At 43.3% G+C, this 27,588-nt stretch overlaps 1 protein-coding gene across 2 annotated transcripts; it reads right to left on the reverse strand.

Annotated features, from left to right (window-relative positions):
• Positions 1 to 10: 10 nt before the first annotated feature.
• Positions 11 to 27,237, reverse strand: TMEM268 (transmembrane protein 268). 2 transcript variants are annotated; one of them, XM_090022463.1, is made up of 11 exons: positions 27,067 to 27,237; positions 20,532 to 20,617; positions 19,386 to 19,490; positions 16,858 to 17,210; positions 10,936 to 11,045; positions 9,867 to 9,974; positions 8,454 to 8,603; positions 7,264 to 7,374; positions 6,532 to 6,612; positions 5,281 to 5,466; positions 11 to 3,540 (listed from the first exon to the last, which is right to left on the reverse strand). In XM_090022463.1, the coding sequence occupies exons 4-11, from the start codon at positions 16,952 to 16,954 to the stop codon at positions 3,361 to 3,363; spliced, it is 1,023 nt and encodes a 340-aa protein (XP_089878589.1). In that variant the 5' UTR covers positions 16,955 to 17,210; positions 19,386 to 19,490; positions 20,532 to 20,617; positions 27,067 to 27,237; the 3' UTR covers positions 11 to 3,360. The 2 variants fall into 2 exon arrangements, with proteins under 2 accessions (XP_089878589.1, XP_089878590.1); XM_090022464.1 differs by lacking the exons at positions 19,386 to 19,490; positions 20,532 to 20,617; positions 27,067 to 27,237 and adding an exon at positions 18,119 to 18,213.
• Between the last annotated feature and the right edge of the window lie 351 nt (positions 27,238 to 27,588).

Below are 27,588 nucleotides of genomic sequence, written 5' to 3' on the forward strand. Positions count from 1 at the left end.
GTGTTGTAAATGTAAAGCTTTTGATACTGGAAAAACATTCTTTATTTATTGCTTCTGATTTCACATGGAATTACGTATTTGCATTGCAGCAGCAACCTAGAGATTCCAGCTCACATTGGGTCCCAGATGTACAGGACAATGCATACACACAGTAAGAAAATACCCTGCCCCCAAAGTTGCTTGCGCTGCAAACCAAGAGGGTAGACAAAGAGTGAAAGAGGAATCAGAGTCAAAGAATGGGAAATGAATTGACCCAAGACTGGCTCAGGACTGGCATCCACTTCCCAAACCAATATCCTGTGAATGTAACTAGGGGTAACAACTTATATTTTGTCACTGGAAGTTGGTCTGTTGCAGACCTTCATGAAAAGGGCAATGCTTAGCAATAAAGTGGAACTTCAGTTCTATCTACACTGATAGAGTCAGTGTTAAGTTTACCCTAAAGCCTAAGTGTACCAACCACCTATACCACAAACCCCTAGAGCTGGACCCTGGTGGCAGTCCAGACCAGCTCCAGAAGCTCTTTAGAATTGCCAGATGAGAGGTTTATCCCATCCCCACTCACCTCCAGACCTACCCTGTTCTGCATGGTGCTTGGAGTTTACCCAGATGTGCAAGCTTCAAACCAAGGAAGTGTGCCTGAAGCAATCCCACCGTACTCTGTTCCAGTCTTCCAACCCTGTTTCATTCCCTTTTATCCCACTGTGACCATAAGTAGAGACAAGTAGTCCACAAAATAATTGCTAGAAGGGCTCCGCAAGGGAAAGCTCGCATACACCTTATGAAAATAAGAAACGCTCAGGAAATATGAAGTATAATAGGGACAGTTTTGGTGCAGGCTACCATGAGAGTTATAGATGGGAAAGGGTGGCTCATATGGCTCTCACTGGTTTAGGATGACCTCAAGGTCAACACTAAATATCAATTTAGATGTTGTCCTGATGGTACAAAAAAGTTTCTGTTAAAATTCCTACCAGTTTCAGCAGGGCCAAGATATCTATGCAGAAGTTTATAACGTTCAGAAAAGTATTGTACATTGACAACAATAATGAGAAGATTTACTGTTACCTAAGCTGCAATGAACAGTTATAAGGGACACACGTCTCATATTTTAGGACACAGACAAACAATTAACTTGGGGGTGGAGTAAGGAAAAGATCGCTCAATGGAGCAACTGATTTGATCATTTTTTCTCTGAGTTTTCTGGCCTATTCACTAGTGGTGGCACTTTTCAAGACAAGCTACTGAACTGCAAAAAGTAGTCATCTGATATCATATGTTCCTATGTTCCTATTTAAGAGAAGAGACTGGATGAAGCCTGGTTTCAGTGGCACCTATACATGTGCTATGGGATGGAGAGGAGGCATTTTTATTAGAGCAGCTCTTGGGAGCCGCTCTAATTAAAACATCCATGGCATCACGTGTATTCAGCATCCGATGTTTCAAAATGGTGGCAGGGGCACTTTGACTAAAGCTTGTTCAATGAGCTGTAGTTAAAGCACCCCCACCACCATTCTGAAATGTGGGGACATTGATACAAGAGATTAAAATGCTCCAGCAGACTCGATTAAGCAGAATGCACTGGAGCACATGTAAAAGTGTTCCCAATCCCTCCATTGAGAGGCCATATTCCAAATGAAAGTTTTATCAACAGAAATAAGACATTTAGGGGATTCTAGTATGGAACAGAAAGCCAGAGATGAATCACGATGACTGTCTAAGCCCCTTCACCTAGCTCATTACCACGCTATCTTGGTACCTATAGTAGTAACCCCATGCTTATCACCTCATAACCAAAAGATGGATCCATATAATCCTCTCTTACTATTTACACTGGAAAGCTGGAAACCCTCCAGAGAACTGTAGCCTGAAGTCCACCTGCTGACACCAGTTAATAGAGACATGAGTTGTCAAGGAAAGTCATATGGAAAACAGGGGTTGTATCTGATTTGTGTGCTCCCTCATGATTATTACTTTCATATTCAACTACTTGCATATTTACAATACTTCTTTCACTGCCTGTTTATTAGTTTAACCCTATACCAAGCAGACATTTCAATCTGATCAAAATTCACTCTTCTTCTGTGTCACATTCAAATGCTATGAAAATATACCATGTCACAGCAGTGCAGAAAGGACACCCTTGGGTCTCCAATATGTTGCATATTGCATTTATGAACCAAGAGTTCTAGATTTTTGCATTTATGTTTGTCTCAGACCAACACAGCTGCCAAATACATCCCTGCAACAATGTTCTGAGCACTTTTGGGAAGCAGATCAGCAACCTCATAACCCAGTAACATTGATCAGATTTGTGAATACTGAACAACTGCCTGGACAGACTCCTAGATTAAATAGTTCTTTGGGTCAAAGGTTTTGACATCTTCTGTGTCTCAGTGCTGATGAGCATATTCTGGTGCCTAGCAAATAATAAAAACATCTTATATTCCAGAGAAAATATTACATTTATATAATCCCTAAATAAAGGCATCTTCCCTGCCTTCCTTGTGCAAAGAAACTCCACAGTCCATTAAAAACCTAAATGGGAAACTGGGATGCATGTCTACACGGCAGTATGTCTACACGGCAAACCGAAGTGCAGTGTTGAGAAGCAGAAGTTGGGAACCATTGTTCTAAATGGAAATCCATACTGCTGCATTTACACTGCTCCTCATGTCTGAACTAGCTTGCAGTCTGCAGTGTAGGCAAAATCCACAAACTGTTACGAGTTTCTTCAGAGGGTGCAAACAAGTCTAGGTTCAGATCTCCATTGGGAAAGTAGAACTTGTCTGTGCAAGAAAATAAAATAATAGTTATTTCCCCGCACTGGGGAAAACGCAATGATTATGCATGCATAATGAGTCAAGAAGGAATTTTGCAAATTTCCATGGTCCTTGCATCAAACCTGGCACAATCTCAACCTTACCAGCCAGCTATCATCTGTACATGTTCCACACTTACACTTCCAGTAGCACGCCCTGATAGCTCATTAAATGCTACTCATTGTACTGAATAACCCACAAACATGACTGGTGATAAGAAAGCCACTTTTCTGAGTACAATTCACTACTTTTAATGGCATTTGACTCCTGGGCAGAGCAAGAGATTGGGCAGGTAGGCAGCTGTCTCTCATTTTCTCTGAGTGGTATTTTACATATTTAATCAAAATCATGTCCTCAGCCTCTTTGTGTGTGTGTGTGTGTGTGTGTGTGTGTGTGTTCTTTAAGCCTTGTGTCAGTCAGAACAAGTCCCTCAGAGGAGTTGCAGCCCACTTCAAGACTTCCTTGAGCTCTGGCTTCTTTCTTGAACCATTGTATTCAAAAAGTAGTTGCTGCAACAATTCTTTCCAGGGTTATGCATTCACCTCGCCTTGAAACAGCAGTGTCCCGTGTTGAGTACACTAGTTTTTATGAACTCGCAAGGGCAGGGGGCATTACTATGTTCCATGTGCCGTAACATAATGCCCTGAGGGAGCTGACCATTGACCAGCAGTCTGACATAATTGCCACTGAAGATCACCAGCAAATGTCGGGCCATCACCTGGAATAAGAATGACAGCAATGTCAGAGGCAGTTCATACTTCTGTTCCTATATCTGCCCCACAGTGGCAGGGATTGAAGGTCAGCAGACATGGTGATCAATCTTTGGAGTCAATGTTCATGATGACAGAATTTGGAGGCAACCATAGGTATCAGAGATGAAAAAGGATTTTTATGTCCTGATATCCATTTCTCTGCTCAAGATGTGCATGTTACCCCATTCGATAATATATTAGGTAGATACTAAACAGTGACTTCCTAGTACAGTTTCCTACTATTTCTGATCCAGCCCCCAAACAAATACCTTTACAGAAGTGGACAGTCACAAAAGTCACAAGTGGTTTTTTGATATACTTCCTACAAAATTATAGGATGACTGTAGGAGACTGAAAACCTGCTAAGGAAATTCCTCATCAAGAAAGAGGTATCCAGTGCATTCAGAAGGTTAAGTTAATCTGGGTCTGATCTAGGTTACACTCAGGCCCTTCTACTTTAAGGTCACTATAATTTAAGCTCATGTGAAGGCTGCCAGAATCTCACAGGTGGGACTCAATGTAAATGTGAATCGAGCCCTCTGTCCTTAACATGCAATACATGTGATGACTCCCAGGAGCACAAATGGTCTTTAGTGATGTTTAAGTAACTACTCCAACCATAGCTCAGGTTAGCAGTACTGGAATGTTATTACCATCACAGAGCTGTATCAGGTCAGCATCACAAAAAAAGCCACCATACTTGTTCTTAACTGATAGGCTGCTTAAAGGCCAAGGGCTAAGCAGACTGCAAAGACTAAAATACTTCACCCTAATGGTAATTATAGTTAAGCCAAGTTGGCACAGTTGATACAGGAGCAAGTTTGTATTACCGCTGCTGTTTGTGATGTACCTGTTCTGTCAATAGTGGTAGTCTCCAGGACTCATTCACACTCAATTTTCTTCATGGAAGTATGCATAAAATCATAGAAAAATACCCATACCCTTGAACTCTCATGCAGAGTCAGAGTGAGGACACACTGGTTGCTTGAGACAAGCCTTTAACAACTGAGTCTACAAAACAGACTTAGGTTTGACATGACATTACCTAACTTTTAAGCACCTTGTTGCCTATGTAAAATACTTAGCTATTGCAATTGGGATTGATGGAAGACAGGAGCCAGAGCGGGGAGTCACTCTAATAGTCATTAGGAATGCCTATGCCCGAGTCTCATAGGTACCCCAGCAACAAGCTCCAGACTACAGGGAGACACCAGCTTCTCAGATAAAATCCCTCTACTGAAGCTAACTACCAAACCAAGTCAGTCTTTTCTGGCAGTAACAATTAAAAGGAGGACATGGCAGTGCCTCCCCACCTTGAGGTATCTAGGGTAAACCTCTGACAGATGTGAGACCAATATTCAAGTCCCTGCTCTAAGTCAGGTAGGCAAGATGGATTTAAAACTGAGGCACCTACATAATGGGGAAGTACTCTAGCCACTGGGCTGTTGATTACAAAGAGATCACCTTCTCCCTGGGTTTTATGAAGGTAACTGTGTTCTAAGACCACCAACAAGACTGGACCACACAAGTAAGATACATGTACACCAAGCAGAAATACAGGCGCCTCGGGAACGTTACTGGTAGAAATGTAGGCACCTCCAGTTAGGCAACTGCTCAACAGGGTTTTGAGGTTCTATATTTGGGCTTAAATGCCTCAGTTGACAGCTGGGTACCTAAGGCACGTTGAACAGGTAGTATCATATTACCTCTGGAGCTTCTTGGGGAATGAGCTGCATCAGGTCACTGCATGTCAGAGTCTTTTTCTTTAAGTTCTTCTTGCTGGTTAGGAGAGGGGCCTCTTCAGATGAACTCTCCTCTCCTCTTCCCTGAGCTGGCTGGATGACTCTCTCTATAACAATGCAGAGTTGGTCCAGACTACGCTTCAGGGCTGACTGAAAAGAAAAGGGAGAGCATTCAGGGTCTTTAATGGTGAGCAGCACTGGTGTTCTGCCTTTGCCGTCCTTAGCTCTGTGTAGCTGGTAAGGACAATTTACAAGACACATTACCAATGTACATTATCAATGATAATCCACTCAGGAAAGGGTGAATTAAAAATGTTTTAGGGTGAAGAGCTATCTGTGCCACTTGGAGCTAGTCACCATTTCCTCACCAAATACTGTACCTGGTCTAGAATATAATCTCCCTGTAGAAGTAATTTATGTGCAAGCACTGTTCTTTTAGCACAACTGACTTCAGGGTGTTTCTTTGCAACTGCTCACCACCAACAATTTCAATATCTGGGCCAATGAAAATAAGAAGTTACAAGGATGTGTATTTGCAATAGGTGATGGCTGTGATAATGTGCAAGGTTCCTGCTGGTATGGACAAAAATACCCACACTAGGATTTCAAATCATACACGGTAACAACACTACACTGAAAATGCAGCACGTCTTGAAGGCCATCAAGGTAAGAGTCAAATGTCCTTAGTTAGGTAGAATATCATTTTACCCCTCAAGCTTTCCAACTGATTTCTATAGGATAGCTCAGGGATTCAGGACCTATTCAGTATAAGCAAGGGCGTACATTTTTTTTCTTCATCCTGAATGATCTTCCTCCATCAAATTCTCAGAAGCTAGCTATTTAGAAATGCAAGCACCAGAATGGCCAGGTGAATTACCAGTGAACTGGACATTTGTGCATTCAGTTGCTCATCTACATATTGCTAAATCCTGGCCCCACAGGAAGGCACCCAATAACAAAGTAATTCAAACACAGGAAATTGTTTTATTTTTGTGAAACCCACAGGGCGCAATTCACCAGCACACTCTGGATTTTTCTGCCGCACCGGTGATCCCAAGTAGAAAAACCCAACTCATTTAGTAGGTTCAACCACTTCTTAACAGTTTTGTGTTGCTGAAGCAGCATGAAGCAACAAGGGCATACTGAAAAAAAACCTGTGCATAAACAATATCCATCATTTCTTCTTAACCCTAAACTTGTTAGTTCATTATTTACCTCTTGGTTTCTCTTCAGGTCTGCAATATAGTTTGTTAAGGACTCAAGACACTCTTCCAGGTTGAAGTAGACAAACCATAGCTGGGAAAGGTGGCAAGTGTTAAGGAAGGAATAGAATTACTTTGTATATGCCCATCTATCTGTAGCTCTACCACTTTGGGGTCTTCATAGGCTTCAGTGCAGAAGCAGAGTCTGTCCCTGCCATGGAGACTGCTGCTAGCTAGGGGAGCCAGACTACAACCCACAGCGTGACTGCAACTCTTTCGCTCTATCTTTTTTTTCTCTCTCTCCCCCTCCAAAAGGGGCCTGATTTTCTAAATATGTTAAGCACCCCCCCTTTTAAAAACAAGTCCCTTCAAGTAAAGTATCTAAAAATACTAGATACTTAAATATGTGGGGGCTCTGTATTACGTATTTGCATGTCACTGTCTCTAAAATACAGCTTGTAATCACTTACAGACAGGGAACACATTTTCCTCTACAGTTATACTACTGTGAGCACACCAATAATACTCACCAAATAATAATTATTAGGAATTGTCATTATCATGTATTTATATCCCACTTTTGGGAATAATTTTCACCACAAAGATATTGATGCAAAACCCACTAAAATAGCAGGGGGAGGACACAACACCTTCTGTAGATCCTCTTTAATGGAAAGACTGATAAATGCCTCTGTATTCTCAGGCACTGGAGAGAAAGATACTGTACCTCACAGCACAAGGATACTTGTAGAATGCTCTGATGCATATCCATAGCATCTGTAATCCCCACAAGTAAATTATGCCGCATGAAAGCTTCGTTGGCAGCTGCTAGCCTTACATCTGTATTCACATTTATCTGTCAAATAACATGGGAGATAATAGCATGTTCCGTAGTGACTTTCAAGGCCAGCCCACGATCAAGAATTTTAAAGAGTTTGATGGTCTTAAAGTCCTACGTGTCTGGAAAATAGCAATAAGAGAAACTATGCCTTTAAGAGAGGATTTCAAAAAATGCTCAGCTGTAGCCTAACCACCATCACTTGATTGAAATTGTTTTAGCAACCAAATTATATTCAGAGATATTATCACAGTTATCATGGAGCATAAATCATATTCATAGAAGTTAGGGATGGTTATGACCTGTAAGATCATGGTCCTTCCTCCAATCACCCCCCAAGTCAAAAGTATCCCATACAGTACTTTTTTTATTCTAATTTTCTGCCTAGAAATGTCCAGGAATGGAACTTCTCCCACCTCCTTCAGAAGACCATCCATGGTCAATAGCTCTCCTCATAAAAGGCCTGATCCAAAGCTCATCAAAGTCAATAAAAAGTCTCCTGTTGGACTTTGGATCAGACCTGGTAACTTTTAACTTTCAAATCCACCCTTAAAATTATGCTTTGCTGCAATCGCTACATAGCAAAAATAGTCTACTAATGTTCTGAGTCCATTGCCCATCATGCTGATTAATAGTGTATCACTATTTCACTGATTAATAGTGTACTCTACCATCAGTTTGTCTCCATCTCTTGTCTCTTATCTTAGACTCAGACTGCAAGATTTACAGTGCTGACACTGTCTTTTTATTCAGTGGTTTGTACAGTGCCCAGCACAATGGATCCCCAAGAAGGCTCCTTGGTATTGCAATAATACAAATAATAAATCATTAATAATGTAGTAATAATGACCATACAAACATTAAATAAATAAATAAATCAGTTTTTCTGACATGCAACCTCAATTTTACTTTTACAGACTATTTCTTCATCCAATTACATTGAGCTCATTTTAAAATATTTTGTCCACTCTTTGGCAAACTATTTTTTGCACTCTTTAAGCTTTTCAAATATTTTGACATAATTACTTTGCTCCTTCAGTATTTGCTGGGAAAGGCTTACCATGCTTACATAAGTGATCACATGAACAACTTCTTACCTTCCTTTGATATCGGTCAATAATCAGTATTATGATTATAGTGACTGCTACTGCAACAAAAGTCACCAATATGCTGATTTCCCAGTAGCGTCCAAAAGCATACAGCCGCATTATGGAATAAATATTTGTCCAGAGAGAAATGTAGAAAATCTAAAAAGACCTACAGAGACTTAGTAAGCAATACTCACAAAATGAGAACGCAGAAAAAAAATCAAGAAGAACAAGAGAACTGCTGTTCCTTTCCTCACGTGTTGGTGCCTTCCCATAAATTAATTAAATCCCAGGGATTGTCTGACAGCAAAAATGGAGAAAAGTCCCATCTAATAAGAAACTGGGGGACAGAAACTATAGAAGTAACTTCAGGACTGTATGAGTTCCTGGTTTATAATAAAGAAGCCGTGATTATCAAAGACAGCAAGTGAACTATTTATGATATATCACACTTAAGAGGGATCTTAACTAAATTCCTTATTTTAATAAGAAATTCATTCACTAATAACAACTTACTACAGTCACTGTGTTTATAATGTCCTCATGCCCAAGCACTCAGGTACTGCAGGGACTAGTAAAATGAAATATGTGCAGGTGATGGCCTCAGAGACCACTCTAGGAACGTAGAGGAAGAGACTTCTAACTTCTAATGAAGGGGAGCAGAGTCCTATTCATCTGGAGGTAACTTGAGGTGGTATATTTTCTAACAAGGGGGTGCCTAATGAGGATAGGTAGTTTAATGACAGATAGAATGCTATTATGTGGTATGTTCTAATATAATGTGATATAATTCATTTCAATTAAGCCAAGAAATATATATTTAAACATCTGCTAGAGAAAACAGGGAAACCTATATGCAATGAGTGACCAAAAACGCCTGTGAAAAAAGAAAGACAGGATAATTACTTAAACCAAGACCAGTTTACACCATTCTGTTCATGTTAAGGAGGCTATAACTGGCACAGGTTTAATTTAGTCCCAGTTGAAGGCTCAGGAACCCTGCCAATTAAGTATAAAGTAGCATTAATGTAAATGAGAACCAGGTCCAGAGTATTACCAGATGGTTTCTGAGAGCAAGGCAGGGTAGACAGTGGCACATACTCCCATGTGAAGGAATTCCACTCACTTTAGGACCATGGCAGAAAAGACTTTGCCATCTAAACTGGGGCTCCCCAGAATTGGGTAGTGTAGAGATCTGCCTTGTTACAGAGCAAATTCTGGGATTTTTCAAAGGGGCTCAAAAGCCAACCTTGGTGGGACACCTACTACCCACATGTGCCATGTAAAATCCATGTGCCTACTGTGTCAAATCCCAAAGGAATAAGCACTAATTCCCATAGGCTCCTTTGAAAAGTTATAACATATCATTCATAATACATCAATAATGGCCCAAATCAATAATCCTCCAACCAGGATCCTTACCACAGCAATAGCTATTCTGAAAGCTCTGGAGTTGTAGAACATGTAGCGTCTTATTTCAGGCTTTAGAATTGGGTTTTGAATTAAACTTCTCCATTCATCCATTGTCATCTGTTTGGGAACCAAAACCAAATGAGCTCTACCTACTTTTTCATACAGAGCTCTAAGTATCGTCAGAAAACAAACTGAACAGTGGTTAATAAAGAGCAAGGACAGTATTTCAAATTATTAGTTTAAGAGAATTGGAACTTAAAAGGCTGGGGCTGCCAGGAAGCGAGTCCAGCCACTGCACTGCCCCAGCCCCACTGCACATCCGGTGGCAGAGAGACCGGCTGCATGCACCATGGCCCAGGTTGTTCCCCTCCCTAGGCTGGCTGGGACCAAGGGACCCATTGCAAGCTGGACAAAATCCCTCAGCAGGTCGGATCCAGCCCACAGGCCATATTTTGCCCACCCCTGTCCTGGAAGCATTGCTGAAACTCTTTGTGAGACAGACCCACCATACTGTAATGAAGCTGCCAAAAAAATTATTGTGGGAACCAGTATGAGACTGAGGCCATATTTAAAAGTGCACAAGGGTTTTCAGCCTAGTCCCAAGCCAATGCATCAGCAATGCTGTGTCCTCCAAAAAGCAGATACTTCTCTCTCTGTTACAGTACTTTCTTTTTTCCACACATGGAATGGTTAATTTAAGTGCTGAGTAATTAGTGGCAAGAGCATTACTCAAGTCTAACTCTTCACTAACAGTAGTCCTAATTTTGTTCCAATTTGCATCAAGTGAGAGTTTGGCCTCTTACTGCAAAGGCAGCAACATCAGGCCTTTCAATATGATGGAGAGCACTATTACATTTTGTATAGTTTTTTTCCCCTAGAATCAGGCAGAAATTTACATGGTGTAACAATGAACTACACAGGAATAACTGGTAGCCTGGTCATATATTTGACTCTGAATAACACATATGCTGTCAATTAGACCTTGATTTCTTGTTACAGATACAAAATGCCACAGGCATAAAAATACCTGTCACATCTGCAAGCCATTTGGTAACCAGGTTATTACTGAGGAGCTTACCTGAATTCCCAAGGTCTTCAGTTTCTCTACACAAAGCTCCAGATCAAAAGAGATGGAAGAGCAGCTATTGTTAGCACTGAGAACTGTAAGCACCTGGCCATTGTGAAGTTCTGCAAAGCATCAGAAGACAAGTCTGAGTGTGATGATAATGTTCAGATCAGTGACTTGTTTTCATCACAAAAACTAAAGAGTGCTTGACCATGAGGGAATAAGAGAAAACCAATCACATGGAGAAGATTGCAACATGTAATGTATCCCAAGCTCTCTCTCTCCAGCATGTCTAATAAAATCACAAAAAGGAATAGTGTCACAACTATTATAACGTTATACTATGAGGTTATACTCCAATAGCTAGTTATACTGGAGAAACAGAGGTGGAAGCAAATTCAGCACATGCTAAAAGGGGAAGTGATCTGTTATAGCATGATATTCTGATCTCCTAAGGAGTAATGCACTACAGTTGTGGCACCATTCCACTTCAAGCTGGTCAAAATGCAGGGTGGTCTGGAATGTCTGATTTCTTAAAATTAGTTTTACCCCAAATTGTGAAACATAAATTCTGAAGAAAAAAAATCAGACACTCAAAATACGGTGTTTCTGAGATGGAATATGAGGTCTATGTTGCCATAAATGTGGAGACAGGTAGTCGAGGAGTCTAGAAGTCCGAAGAACCCCAGCCTATGACAGTCTACATGCTTCCCCATCACCACAGATGCTGAGAGCCTGTCCTAGGCTTTCCAGACTCTAATTCGTAACAATCCGGCAAGGATCCTGGAAAATCTGAGGGCCCTGGAAGTAATCAGGATGCAGGAGCTGAACCTTGGTTAGATCTACAGCTATTAGAGCAGAGGCAGTCAATTATTTCAGGCAGAGGGCCACTTACCCAGTTTTGGCAAGCTGTTGAGGGCCACATGGTAGCCCTGCCCCTTGACAGCTGCCCCTCCCCCTGGTCACCATCTTGGGACCAATGTCTTGAAACCAGTGTCTCAGGTCCCAGAGCAGGGCGCAGGCTGGCAGGGGTCTGTGGAGCTGGGCTGGGCTGCACCAGCAGGGAGAGGGGGGAGCTGGACCAGATCCATAGAGCCCCTGCCAGCCGGGACCCTGTACCCCTGCCGCCCTGCTCTGGGCCCTGCCGGCGCTGGCTCCAGGACACTGGTGTGGGCCCCATGCTCCCGCTGGCTCCTCACCCACTCACTCCCAGTACCCCCCAGCCCCACAGTACAGGAGGGGGCAGCATGCAGCCCTGACCCCTGCTCACCAGCAAGGAAGGAACTGGCGCTGAGCAAAGGGAAAAGCAGCCCCTTGTCCACCCTGTGACTGGCGCTCCCTGCTGCAGCTGCTTGCAGCCCACACGAGGCTGTCCTGAGCAGGCACAGGCAGCCCCAGGCGGGCTGCAAGTGGCTGCAGTGCAGGGCACCAACCACAAGGCAGGTGAGGGGCTGCTTTTCTCCATGCTCAGCACCAGCTTGTAACCTATCCCTGCTGCCAGCCTGGGCCCTGCGCCACCTCCAGGCTTGCCCATCAGGGCTGCACTGCAGCAGGAGCAGCTGCTCAGTGCGGAGGAAAGCAGTGCCCACACTTGCCACACTGGGCAGTGGTTGCTGCTGCCACCTGCCCGAGATCATGCACTAGGCAGCACAGATGCAGTGGTGGCAAACACTGCCCAGCATGGCAAGCAGGCCAGGGGAGCTTTCCTCTGTGCCAAGCAGCTGCTCCCAATGGGCGAGCCAAGAGCTGGTGCAAGGTCCAGGCTGGCAGCAGGGGCAGGTTATAAGCTGGTGCTGGGCATGGGGAAAAGTGGCCCCTTGCCCATCCCGTGCTCCGCGCCTCACGCTGCAGCCACTTGCAGCCTGCCTGGGGCTGCCTGTGCCTGCTCAGGACAGCCTCATGTGGGCTGCAAGCGGCTGCAGCAGAGAGCACCAGCCACAGGGCAGGGGAAGGGTCATTTTTCCCATGCTCAGCTTTTCCCTGGAGTCCTCCCCTGCCCTTCCCCCCCTCCCCTTACCTGAGTTTCCCACGCTAGGGCAGCCACATGGTCCCAGGCATGGCAGGCCCTGCTGTTGCAGGAGCCCACCAGGGCTTCACCTGGGTCCTACTTTCCCTAGTTCCTGTCATTTTTGATGGAAACCAAGGGCAGATAAATATTAATTTTCTAAATTTTTTAGGGGCCCTGCAGGCCAGATAGAATGGCCTCATGGGCCAGATCCAGCCCGTGGGCCATATTTTGCCCATCCCTGTATTACAGCATTCCTAGATATGTTCATCAGGATGCCTGGAGCTGAAGTAGTCCTCCTGATGGGGCTGCCCTGAACCCATGGACTCGAGAAACACTGGGGTATTCAACAGCATACTATGAACCCAGGCCAAGTTGCAGGAAACCCTGCCTTTAGTGAAAAAAAAGTTCATCCAACCTGAGATGTTATAGAAGAACATTTCAGCTAGGGACAGAAGTTACATGTAACCAGTTTAAGTAAACAAAAACTGGTTTAAATCTGTAACAGAACATATATTCAGTGCACATAAACCAATTTCAAAATGGCTGAAACTGGTTTGACATAAACCTGGTTGAATGTAGTATTAGACTTAACTGATTTGGGTCAAACCAGTTACGGAACTTCTGTCCCAGACCCCTTCCTGGTTTAAATTAAATCAGAGTTCCCCAGCATCCCAGATGCTCTGCAGTCCTGGGCTGGGCTAGGCTGTCTGCTCCAGAGGGCAGGGCTGACCTTCTGCCCCTTAGCCTGAGCACTATCACTGCTCCAGCTGGCTGAAGAGTTGGAGACTGCAGGCACATCAGCACCTTCCTGATTTTGCCCTGCCCCATCCCCCCTCGCAACTCACATCTCAAGTAGAGATACCCCCCCACTCCCTACCTCCCTTCTCCTACAACATGGACCCCAGCCTGTATCTGGTGACATTCACACCACCCTCATGCTAGCTAATGCTGAGAGGCGTCTGTACATATGCATCTCCTTGTTTCTGTGGGAGAAAGGCTCACAGAACAGTGTCTGCTTAGGGCTTTTTGGAACTAATCAACAGGTCAGCTAGTAATGTCCCTCCATTCCTTCCTTGGAAAAAGCTTTTAAGAAGAGCTTGAACTAATGTCTTAGTTCAAGAGGCTTTGTTTTCTTGATGGGCTGATAAACGTTGTGTTACCAGCTGCCTGCTGGCTCCCTCGTCTGTCAGGTTTTCTGCAGACAGTATGAAGAAGCAGGGAGTGCCTTAAGGTGCTAGCCAAGGGCCAAGGTCTGGCAACACTCCTGTCCCTTGAGCAGAAAGCCAGAAAAAGCCTGGGGCTGTGCCTGGGATTGTGCAGGCAGGGGAAAACCCATCCCTAATCAAAGCATCCTGCCCAGGCCTGACCACACCCCCCACCTCTTAGCCCAGCATTGTAGAAGGGATGGAAGGGCTGCTGTAGCACCTCCCCCACTCCACCCATCTCCCAGCCTGAGCCACCGCAGGCATGTGAAAATTGAATCAATTCAGACTCAGACTTTTCTGAATGTCTGTCCCTAGCCTTCAAGTTCAATGAATCAACATTGTTTGTTTTGTTCAGTGCTGTTAATTTACTTCCATTCCCTCAATGGTGGGCCAGCCAGGGGAACTTGGGGCTGCACTAAATTATGCTGGCTGCAGCATTCTCCAATGGACTATTGCACGGGCTAAGAATAAGGCAGAATTCTGTGCGCTCGGCCCCACCCCACATAAATCTGGCAAGCACCCGCCTATTTTCTACTCTACCCAACAATTGCCTCAGGTCAGGGAACAGCAAGGAAACCAAATTCCTTCTCAGACTGTGAGGGTTTGGTCCATCTACAAGAAAAAACTGAAGAGTAAGCGCATTTCAAGATCTGTCGTGTATGTGAAGCAACAATACTCCATTTGCTTTCTAAGTTAACTGTTTCATCAGAATACAGCAGTGTGGTCTAGTCCAGTGGTTCTCAACCTTTTTTGTATGAAGACCCATTTTTAAACATTGATGGCCAGTCCCAACCCAGTGCCTCTCACTTTCAACTCACTGACCCCTGCCCTCAGGCTCCTGCCCCCAGTGTGTGGGACAGGAGAGGGCCCAAACACCCCTAGCAGCCCCTAGCAGGCTGGAACTCTGAAAGCCTGCAAGAGAAAAGCTATGGTCCCCACATCTTTCTCCTTTAAAGAAGAATTCATTTTTTAAGTTTGTTCACAACCCTTTCATATATTCTTGCAACCCACTTTTGGGTCGCAACACTCAGGTTGAGAAACACTGGTCTAGTGGATTAAGAGTAGGAAAGACATGAAGCCACTTACTCATCTTGTGACTTGGGCTAGTTACTCAGGACAAAGTCTAATAATATTGGGTACCTGACTTTAAATGTCTAGGATTTTCACAAGGGCTTAAAACTCACAACTGAGGTTGGAGTTGACAAGAGCTGCAAATGAATGCTCAGCACCTCTGGAAATCAGGCATTAGCTCCTGGATGTCTCAAGCTGGGCAACCAAAAATGAAAGTACGTAGAATGAGCAGACATTTCTACGGATATGACTATGGCCTGAATTCCAGAGGGCTTGAGTATCTGCCACCCTTATTCATTTAATTTAGGAGTCACTTTGAAACCTTGGCCCCTTGTCCTGCAGCTGGGGATTTGCATGGACAAATCACTTCAGTCTGTTGTAGAATCATAGACAAGTAGGGCTAAAAGGGACCTGCAGAGGTGATCTAGTCCAACCCCTTGCCAGAGGCAGGATCATTCCTATCCAAACCATCTTACACAAATCCATTGTCTAACCTAGCAAAACTACACAGTCAACCCAGACACAACACAACACATAATGCCCTAATCTGCCACAGATAAAGGAAGTGGACCACAGCAACCACTATCCTATTGCTGCAAAAGTTGTTAAAATACCCTCCAGAGATCCCAGAATGAGGGCCACACCCCCTGCTAGAGGAAGACAACTCACCCAACCCCTTTCCCCAACAGTCCATAACAATCTGACCATGGAGTAAAATTTCTTCCTAAACCCAAATATAGGATTGGTCTGACCCTGAGTGGAGGGGCAAGATCCTCTAGCCAAGGGACTCTGGGTTTAAGTTCCAGCCGGAGCACTGGCACACCCAAGACAGAATCCCTAGCCCTGGATGCAACCAACAACCAACGTCAGTGAGAAAAATCTAGCAGCAGGCAGGGAAAAAATTCCCTCCTGGTTCCATGCAGCAACCAGCACACCTCAGAAGCATGGGAAATACCCACAGCAGAACATAAGCATACCTATGCCTAGATCATTCCTAACCAATACCTGTCAAGTTTCCTCTTGAACACCTCCAATAATGGAGATTCAACAACTTCCCTTGCAGTCTGTGCATGAAACATGTTATATAAGGATTCATTATTATTATTATTATTATTATTATATAGAGTAAGAACTATGGTCAGTCTGTAAAGGAGTATTGCATTATCCAACATAAACTGAGGAAGGGGGTCATTTTACAAATAAAGTCCACAATTTTCAAAACTGACATGACTTTCAGTGCCCAAGTTGAGGAGCTGTAAATGAATCTGATTTTCAGCATGTGGACACTCGCCATTCCTAGATAATCAGCCCTTTTGATAGGGTTCCAAGGTAAGCCCTCCAAAACAGAAGATGAATAAAGATCAAAGTCCACCTACACATGAGACCCATCAGGCTAACATGGCTAAGACACTGCCAACTGTGGCTAGCATCATGCTAGGCTGCCTTTGACTTCCTGACCAAGTCCATTTACAGCTGAGCTGACCAGCAGCAGCATTTAGCTCAAGTCCAGAACAGGACATACTCATGTAGCAAGATGCTGCACCCAAGATAGAAGATAAACAACCCTGAAAAAATGCATCTTCTCTTAGTTTAATGATACTTGATTCAATATTCATTGTTTGTAATTGGCAACTTAGGTTGTTTGCTTACCTTTCACTAAGTGGTTCTTACAGTAGAAGATGGAGGAAGAGGGAGAAGACAAGGAACCATTTTTCTCAGCTCCATTTGCTTGGCTTTCATGTGACATGGTGAATAAAATGTCTCTATCAGGATCTCTTAGCTTGACTGTTATAAATCAAACACTCCACATTCATGAATTCCCTCCTTTCCTCTTTTATTGCAAGGAAACAGCCAGGAAAAACCAAATCAGCGTGTTAAAAAAAACATTCTCCTTGTTGTGGAGTAGATGATGATTTTTTTTTCACAGTGAAGAGTAATCTCATTGTCTTCAGTAGGGCTATTAACAGGATCTTTTCTGCCTGCGCAGGAGTCACAATTTAGCTCTGCAAGAAAGAAAAGAAATGACGACACTTTGGCCTCTGCTTCTGTTTCTGAAGGATTATGGTATACACCCAAACAAGTGTTGTTAGGTCATGCCTCCCCACAATCCTCTGAGATCAACGTATACCCAAGACATGCCATATTAGTATTGGCTTCTTTAGGCATTGTTTCCACATGTACACATTTTAATCAATAAAACAACAACACTTTGCACTCTTCAGAAAAATCATCCCATAATTAAACACTACTGTTTACACTGTGCAGGCAATTAGTCAGTTAATGAGCCTGATTTTGCTTCTCCTGAAGGCAACAAGAGGTTTGCCATTTTCATCAATGAGAGAAGGTCGGGGGCATTGTAAATATACACCTGCAAAGTTCTGCAGTCACTGAAATACCGAACCATTAATGTTGGGCAGTGCACAACTATAGTGCAATGCATGGGTAGAGGAGAAAGGAAAACCCAATTCAGATAAGGAATACACAAATAGACATTTAAAGTGCCTAAGAGAAAGATATATTCCAAAACCAGCTAGAACTTCCAGCTGGAACCTAGAGAAATGTTTGGGGAAATGTTTAGCTTAAAAAACCATACAAACTATTTTCATGTTCATTTTTCAATACACCTCTGCCCTTCATTTCCAAGTTCCAGATGGTGCCCGAAGCAGATGTGACCCTGCTCCACAGCAGAGACAGAGACCGCTCCATCCCATTTTCAGTTAAATGCGGCTGAATCGGAAAGCCTGTACATTTCAGATCAGTTGCCAGCATCTCCGGATGTTCCTCCAAACCAAGCATCTGAACATGTGCACCACAGTCACATTACACCCCTGGCACTCATTTACATTTCTAGCAAAATCGACATAATTCTCCACAACTACCCATTGCTTCTTCAGCCCATTTCCCATCTCACCCCTATCCCAGGTTCCCAGATTGTGGCTGCCATCCTTAGGAGTTTCAACAGGCCTCTCTTGCCAAACACATCAATGCCACTCCCCAGTTACACACAGGATTGCTGTAATAGAATCCATAAGTATAAATGAAATTTAATCCAGTTAAATGACTGTATCATATTCATCAGCTGAAGCACAGTCAAACAGGAAACTGATGCAACATGTACTATGTGAAAAGATTTCTATGCTTACAGAAAGTGCCTGCAAAGGGCAGAAAACTCAGTTAAAGGAGTAACGCTCTAATACTCTGGCATAATGAATGGTGCACTTGTGTCTGCATGTATATACCATTTTAACCATTTTTGCTCCTGCCTGCTTAGCTGGTTGCTTGTACTCAACCTTATCAAAACAAGAGATCTAGTATTTGGGGGTGGGGGGCACTGCTGAAAAGTAGCTTTCTTCTGAGAGCTCATATGTACCCACATGTGCCCTGCCTTCATCCCATTGATCCCACCCTTTGGCACCAGCTCAAATGAGTAACATGCTTGGTTTCAGAACTGAGGCAAAAGAGCACATTGCCCAAGCTTAAAAGGAAAGTGATGAATATTTTTCCTCCTCCCCCCAGCACCTTTTATTTTAAACCCAGCACTTTGGTGGGAAACAAGAGAGAAAACAAGAAAAAGAAAAACCACAGAACAGAGTGTATTTTTCACTATACAAACACAAAACACAGCATGGGTGCTGGGGTCATGTAAAGCTACAGACAAACCAGGATTCTCTGGTTTAGGCATTTCAGACTTTTCAGTCACCTGGGATGTGCTTGCCTTAGGAGACCACTTCAAAGGCAACAGCTAGTTCAGAGCAGGAAAACCTACCTCCTGTTAACAGACAGCAGACAGCATTGACAGCAGCTGCAGGGAAGGTGCAGACAGCATAGCTTTATAGTTTCGTTTCTGCCCAGCATGCATCTCATTTCTCTTGGCTCGCTTTTATCACAGAAGTAATGCCCTTTTTGGGAGGTCTCTCTTCCCCACAATCTTCCCCCTCTCTACCTTCTCCTCTCCCCCCACATTAACATTAGCATGCTGTCCCTCGCTGCCCAAGCTCCCAAGGGCTCTACCCTTATCTCCTATTCACTCCCTAAGATCTGCCAGAGCTTCTCCTGTGGCTACTTAATTTGTCTCGTCAATCCACGCTAAGCTACTGCATTTCCATGTATGTCATTCCATATTTTGGCAAAACTCCAGATTAGGCCCCCCACATAATAAGGGGATTCAAAAAGCTTACCTGGTCCAGTCATGGTTCAAATGAGCTCTACCCTGATCATTCTTTCTTCTTTCTTTGCATGGGAATATCCAACACTGGACACTTTGTGCCTTCACACAGTTCAGCCTTGGGACAGAAAAGTCTTGGTTATCTGGGATGCTTCAACTACTATACAGAGCAGCGACTGCAGAAATAAATCACTCTTATTCCCCATAACTCCCAGGGCCAAATAAGTTCATTGGTGCAACCACTGAAGTCAAGAGGCTTGCAACAGACATAGATAGGCCCCCACCCAGCTTCTCACTTTCATTACCCTATGTTGCAAGCACTAGCTTGCTACATCTCTCGTGTGCATGTGAGTTTAACCTCTGCCATATTTTAGAAAAGAGTTTTCGCCCTCTTGAGTTCTCCAGAAGTGTTTCAATATCTCTCATAATAGTAGAAATAGACTCAAGCTGTAAAATTCGGACCCAGGAAACCTCCTATTTAGAGGAGTTCAAATCTAGGTTACACCCTACAGGTCTAAAGTTGGTCCAGTAAGTTGATCACCAGGATGGTCCAAAGGCTGCACTTGCCCTTAAACAAAAGTGTGGCTCACATTGAGCCCCTAACCAAAAAGCAGGAAGTTATAAGTAGTAGTAAAGTCAAAGTAAAGTTTTAACTATGGGGCTACGGAATTGGTGCCTGAAGTTCAAGCACTGTAAAAATAAATGTTGAAATAGTCAAGTAAAACTTGTTTCATGGACTGCAATCATTTCCAGGGTGGAGACATTCCTCTAGCCAGACCTGGCTTTGATGAAGGCTTCAATTCACTGTTCTTGCTGAATGCTGCACCCTTAACCGTCATGCCCCATGCCAGATACCACAGTGTCACTGCTGGTGAGTGATATACCACCATGCATAAATTCCCATATAACAAGTCCAGTGAACAGAGATGGACAGTGGTAGGCATGCTGCTTGTGTTCAAGAAAAGCACAACTGCTATGCAGATCTCCCTCAGTGATTAACCAAGGGTGTGCAAACTCTCCCCTGCTTGAGACAGTTAGAGATCAGGAAATTCACTCAACAGCCCAAGGGCCCAGAGTGAAGCACTTTGTGTCATAACATAGTTGGCAGAGTCATACAAATCACAGACAAATATAGATAGGAAGAATGGGAACCACATACCCGGGCCCGAGAATTCGCTGAGTAGTCACAAAACCGGAGATGTTTCAGTAGGGTATTTCCATGATTTCATTTGCAAATATATATCTCTGTAGAGAAGCCAAATAAAACTGCTTTAGGGGCTGAATCCCAGGTCCTTGTTCAGCAATATTCAAATCCATTTCAAAACAGGAGAATGCGCAGTCACCCGGGCCGAACGGCAGACATGATACCACCTCCCCCACTGCTGCATCCAAGCCAGCTTCTCCCCGAAAAACGGAACATGATCAAATATAAAACCAGAAGGGGTCTCATCGCAGTTTTTTTTCCATCTCAGTCTACTGTATTACAGGAAAATGACTGTAACTTCCCTAAACAAAGGGACGATGCAGGAAGAGAAGAGGTTCATTTTGAATGGTCTGTAAGAGTCATGATATTGCCAAATAATTGGGACATACCAAAACCAGACAAATATATACAGCTTTATGAAGGCAGAGACTAGGTCTAATGGCAGGCCTTAGCATTTCTTCATGTTAGTGCATGCGGATCAAAATTTAAGAAAACAGTTCTCTTTACTGCATACATTCCCTAGAGAATATGATCACGTGATTCTCCTGTAACTGAATTCCTCTGCTCTAGTTTACTACAGACATTGTGGGCAATGTGCTAATTGAATGGCAGGGACACACTGAAACCAGATTTGACTTCATACTTGTTATCTGCATGGGACCTTATTATATTGGCAACTGCAGGCTGATAGAATAAAAGCATCCATTCAGCTTGGTAAATTAGACACTTTCTTTGACACTAGCGCACAGGATCACTTCCCCCCACAAACCCAGCCATGCCAAAGCTTGCGATGCAACTGCATCAAAAGGAATAATTGTGCTTTCCTCCTCTTCTTGCCTAGCAAAGGATCCAGGGAGAGCAATAAAATGGTGACATAATGTTTAGAAAGGAGACTGTGAGCGCGCTGTTAAAAACGGCCTGTGGCAAACCACAGATGGGGTAATAAACATGAAACCAAATCTCCCTGGCTGCTTAACTGCTAATTTGCTCCGGTGCATAAACTGTACATATCACTCTTTAGCAAAAATTACATTTCAGAGCCAAAGCTTCACCCTATTTAAGTGGCAAAATTCCACGGTTTGCAAAGGAACCAGGACCTAGCTGTTAGGAACAAATCCTATTTGCCACTCTGATGGCTGCAGAGGGGTCTTAGATGTAGTAATTCAGTTATGCTAATGGGGGGAAAAACTGACCCCCTTGCCTAGGTTACCCATGCTCCCTGCAAATTACTGTGTGCCAGGGCATATGCTCCCTACGTGCTATTCTACAACTAGATTGGAGTGGACTACAGCTAGTGGATCTGTCATGTATATCCATCAAGCTGGAGTGCTTGAGCTGCAAGAGCTTAGTACAGTATGGATACTTGGGTATTACTTTTCTGTTACTCTCTAGCCTTTCCCACATGGAGATTACCAATGCTAAGAAGCAATATTGAATTTTATTAGTAGATGTTTAGGACGACTAATCTAAAGGTCCCCAAAGTCACAAATAAAGAGACTGAACTCCTATGACTAACATTAACTGAAGAAATACTCAAAATCACAACTTTGGACCCTCACTCACATCAAAACACAATATGCAAAATATCCCAGAGTATGCCACAGGGGAAAACTGAGGGAGACAAGGGCACTGCCAATGCCCTGCCATTGAAACTCTTGACAGTTCCCGTTTCTCATCATCTTACCTCCCTTTAAAAGTGCTTTATTTTTGATGATTTACTAATGTGTTTTAATAGCGTTGTGGGTATCCAAATTAGGTGCACTGCTCTATATCACTTTTGGTCCTTCTTTTCACTTTGTTACACACAGATTCTACTTTTGCCTTTTTTCAGCCCTTTGAGATAGCCCCATCCTTCAAATGCTCCTGAAGATAACTGCTAATGCTTTCCAGATTGTTTCACCTATTTTTTTTAAGTACTCTTGGGCAAATTTCATCCAATTTTGTCAATTGAATGCATCCAACTTATCTCAATAGCCTCCCTCAGTTCTGGCCTGCATTTTTATCCTCGGTTGACATTCAGTGCATTAAGTGCCTGGTCAAAAATAACCTTACTTGTGTGAAAACTAAAGCAAAATAGGCCTTGACTGCTTTGGTTCTCTGTGTCATCCATTGTTTCCTTTTCTTCCCCATTAAGTAACAGACCTCTTCTTTCCTTTGTTTTCTTTAGACGTCTAATATATTTATAGTACCTTTTCTTTCTGCCTTTTATGTTCCTTGCTAGAGGTAACTTTTGTACCTTGCCCTTTTTGATTTTATCACTGTATGCTGCACTGTTCCCATCCAGTTATCTTTAGACATCTGGTGTTGTTTCTACTTTTGCACAATTCATGTTTAATTATAAGGTCATCAACCAGTTATTCAGATGCGACCCAGTTCCACAGCAGAGACAGAGACCATCCCATGCCATTTCCAGTTAAATGCACAGGATCACCAATTGGGACAGGTGCCACTTGTATTTTCATGAAGCCTAATTTTTCAGTGGAAAAATATTTCCATCAAAAATTTCCTGCCAACCCTAATCAAGAAAGGGTAACAGTATTTGGGAATGTCCTTCGCTCTCCTCTCATCCACACACTTTCCACCTCTTGTTCTCTGGACCTGTTGTTAATCACAGTTCATAGGAAGCCATGAATCAGAAACCATTAGATATAACAACTATATTTCCTAATATTTCTGAAAGTATGTATCTGAAATCAAAAATTGCTGCTGCTTATGAGATAAATTACAGCTCTTTTATTTCTCCCTATTTCTGTCTGATTGCCTGCAAAGCTTAAGGTAAGTTAAAGGTCCAAAGCACTGCATCCCTTTGCATTATCATAATACAGACAAACAAAAAAAACCCTTCTGTTGTCCTGAATAATGGCTCCACTATTGATGCAGCAGACTCTTCATTCAATTTTTTGAGGCAGCTGAATGTAATTTAACATGTTTTTAGTCTAATGCCAGTCCAAGCCAATATAATTACTCCATGAGTATAATACCAAAAAAATTGATTAGTATAAGCTACTTTCTTTTGGCAAGCTGTTTTTGGAGGGGGGGGGCGGGTATCTTTTTTCTAGATAACAGTTTTGGTGGTTCTTGATATTCCTTTTCTTCAAAATTAAGCCAGATAATCAACTGCAGTAAATGGAAGACGTGCACCAGTACATAACAGTTGAGAACCTGGTCGCTTGCCTTTTGTTATAAATTAATGTTAGACTTGATGATGGAAAACAAATGGGGAGCAGGGGACGGGGGAAGAATCTGGTTAAGAAACTGAGTAATAGTGAATGGGAAATCTGGTCACATTTCACCATGGCAAAAGGTTACTAAACAGATACACAAAGCTCATATTAATTTATTATAGTTGTCAAAAGTGTGATGAATCCATGGGGTTTCAAAATTGGCAGGGGATACAAAAACATTTAGTCAAAACTACTGAAGATCAAGATGTACCCCCCAAAGGGCATAACCAAACCAGAGGAATAGGAAGCAAAAAACAAATGAAATGTGAAGCTATCAATGAACGCTAGAATGATTTTGAACTGTTCAAACAAACTTTAATTCATTTAGAGCCTAGCAACCAGCCAAAACAGATCTGTATGTCATTGCAGGCAGCATCATGAAAATGGACATTCAGTATTCAATGATCGTCCTGTCACTGATCATTCCTTTGTAGTGTTCTTTTCAAAATCTCCAACTATGAACTTTGATGCTCAGTGTGGGCACTAAATGCCCGTGGGAAAAAAAACATTTTTTCAATGAAAAGAAAATTTTCACCAAAAAAATAGGTTTTGAAAAAATGGAAATTAATATTCAAAGATCACCTTTGTCTTTGCTTTTTTAATTTTTTGCCACTGGACTGAAAAACAGGGAGTAAAACTCAATAGCAAGAACTCCTGTGAGTTTTTTTTCACAGCAACATTTTGCAGCTTGGTCTCTACCCTGGAAAATGAAAGATTACAGTTTAGGCCTATATTTCCCATTCTAACTTAATAAACCTAATTAAAAGGAACACATGCAAAGCAAAAGGAGTCAATCACAAATTTTCTTGAAAACTGCTTTCTTCTTGCCTGCTGTCATGCCCCCTTGTGGTGTGCCACACACAGCATACATGCACATGATTCAGGCTAGGGACGATTCAGGGTAGGGACCTTATTCTCATCATGTCATGTTGCAGTCATTCCAGTTCAATGTTGTATCCCTTTTCCTACGCTCTACTTGCCTCTATGTATATTATAAGTGTGACAGCCTACATCCTGCTTGATTAAACAGAAGACCTTCTGAGCTTAAATTAATGAACTGCTAACAGCTTGGGCTAAAAAACCAAACTTCTTGGACTGGAGTAACTCAGACACAAAGACAGACCTCTAATGAGGTCCTAAGTGCAGGAATTGTGCCTTACCAAGGCCCTGCTGACCAAATTTGCCATTGGATGCCTGCTGACAAAATTACATAGCGTAGACCATTGTCTGTGTGTTCACACAGAGCTTAGCACACAAAATCAGTGATAATAAGGGTTGGAAGGGACTTCAGTAGTTGAAGGTTGATATTAAATCCACCCTCATTCTTCTCTTCTCCAGACTAGATAAACCCAGTTCCCTCAGCCTTGCCTCATAAATCATGTCCCCCAGCCCCCTAACAATTTTGTTGCCCTCCATAGGACTGTCTCCAATTTGCCCACATCCTTTCTGTAGTGGGGGGCCCAAAACTGGACACAGGACTGCAGATGTGGCCTCACCAGTGCTGAATAGAGCAGAAGAATCACTTCCCTCGATCTGCTGGAAACACACCTACCAATGCAGCCCAGGATGCCATTAGCCTTCATGGCAACAAGGGCACACTGCTGGTTTGTATTCAGCTCTTTGTCCGCCGTAACCCCCGTGTCCTTTTCTGCGGAGCTGCTGCTTAGCCAGTCAGCCCCCAGCCTGTACCGGTGCATGGGATTGTTCTGTCCTAAATGCAGGACTTTGCACTTGTCCTTATTGAACCTCATGAGATTTCTTCTGGCCCAACCCTCCAATTTGTCTAGGTCTCTGAATCTTAGCCTTGGCCTCCAACATATCTACTACTCTCCCCAGCTTGGTGTCATCTGCAAACTTGCTGAGGGTGCACTCCACCCCATCTTCCACGTTGTTGAAGACATTGAACAAAACAGGCTCCAGGACCAACCCCTGGGGTATTCCACGTGATACTGGCTTGCAACCAGACATCAAGCCATTAACTACTACCCTTTGAGCTCAAAGATCCAGCCAGTTTTCTATCCATCTTACAGTCCATTCATGCAACCCATACATCCTTAGGTTACAAGAATGTTATGGGATGTATTATCAAAAGCCTTGCTTAAGTCAAGGTATATCACATCTACTGGTCTCCCCGCATCCAAAGAACCAGTCATCTCATAGAAGGCAATCAGGTTGGTCAGGCATGACTTACCCTTGGTAAATCTATGCTGACTGTTCCTAATCACCTTCTTCTCCTCCAAGTGCTTCAAAATGGATTCATTGTGGACCTGCTCCATTTTTCCAGGGACTGAGGTGAAGCTGACTGGTCAGTAATGCCCCAGATCCTCCTTCTTCCCTTTCTTAAATATGGGCACTATATTTCCCCTTTTCCAATTATCTGGGACCTCCCCTGATTGCCATGAATTGTCAAAGATAATGGCCAGCCGCTCTGCAATCACATCAGCCAACTCCCTCAGCACCCTCAGGTGCATCACACCTAACCCCATGGATTTGTACACATCCATTTGTTCTGAACAGTCCCTAACCTGTTCTTTCACCACTGTTGACTGCTCACCTCCTCCCCAAACTGTGCTGCCAGGTGCTTCTATGTGCTGAACTCGCCTGTGAAAAATGAGGTGAAATGAGTACTTCAGAACTGAGTACTTCCACCTTTTCTGCATCATCTGTCACTAGGTTGCCTCCCCCATTTAATAAGTGATCCACACTTTCCCTGATCTTCATCTTGTTGCTCAAAGACTTGTGGAAACCCTTCTTGTTACCCTTTATGTCCCTTGCTAGCTGCAACTGTAACTGTGCTTTGGCCCTCCTGGCTTCATCCCTGCATGCCCAAACAACACGCTTATACTCCTCCCTAATCATTTGTCCAAGTTTCCACTTCTTGTAAGCTTCCTTTTTGTGTGTTAGCTCACTGAAGAGTTCCCTGCTAAGCCAAGCTGATTTTCTGCCATACTTGCTTGCCTTCCTTCGCATTGGGATGGTTCATTCCTGTGCCCTCAGGAAGGTTTCTTTAAAATACAACCTACCCTCCTGGACTCCTTTCCCCCTCAGACTGGTCTCCCTGGGGATCCTGCCCTTAAATACCCTGAGTCGAATTCTGCTTTTCTGAAGTCCAGGGTCCTTACACCACCGCATGCTCCTAGCTGCAAATGTTAACTGTTGCTTTTTGGAGTGGGGATACATGTCCTGATTTCTTCCCCACCCCCCACGAGTTCTCAGCAGCTGCAATTAGAGTTATCAGAAACATCAAAAACCCAACACTGGCATACCGCATAAGAACAAAGTGCCATTCTTTCCCAGAAGATCCTCTTTCTACAGCCATTGCAGGTTCCCACAGAGCCTGATTAGGCTATTGCTGTCTTGAAGCAGAAGCATTTTGATCAGCACCGCTCTGTTGTAAGGGAAAGAAGAATCAGACTCAAAGCAACCACACTGCAGGATTTTCAGTGCTGGCATCTCAGTGATAGGCAGGAAGCAACTCTTTATCTAAAAGTAACCCTTCTGCAAAGAGGTAATGTGGGGAGGGGCCCAACAGGCTGACCTTAACTTAAATAGACAGTTTCCTAGCAGCCAGGTGGGAAACACACTTCCAGCTTATATTTGGGAACCATGCCAGAAGAAGGCCACACACAACAAATTAAACAGGAAAAACAGCGTGTCTGCCCATCCAGGAACCTTATGGGTATTGAGCTCTATTTCTCAATTAACACCAAGGGTACTTCTGGCTCATTCTGCTCTGTGCACTCCGCATGTGGTACTTCATCTGTAGAAAGCCATAGACCTGCCTCTTC

The sequence above is a fragment of the Crocodylus siamensis genome, chromosome 11 (genome assembly GCF_052110815.1).
Source record: "Crocodylus siamensis isolate JL-2025a chromosome 11, ASM5211081v1, whole genome shotgun sequence".
Classification (NCBI taxonomy): domain Eukaryota; kingdom Metazoa; phylum Chordata; order Crocodylia; family Crocodylidae; genus Crocodylus; species Crocodylus siamensis.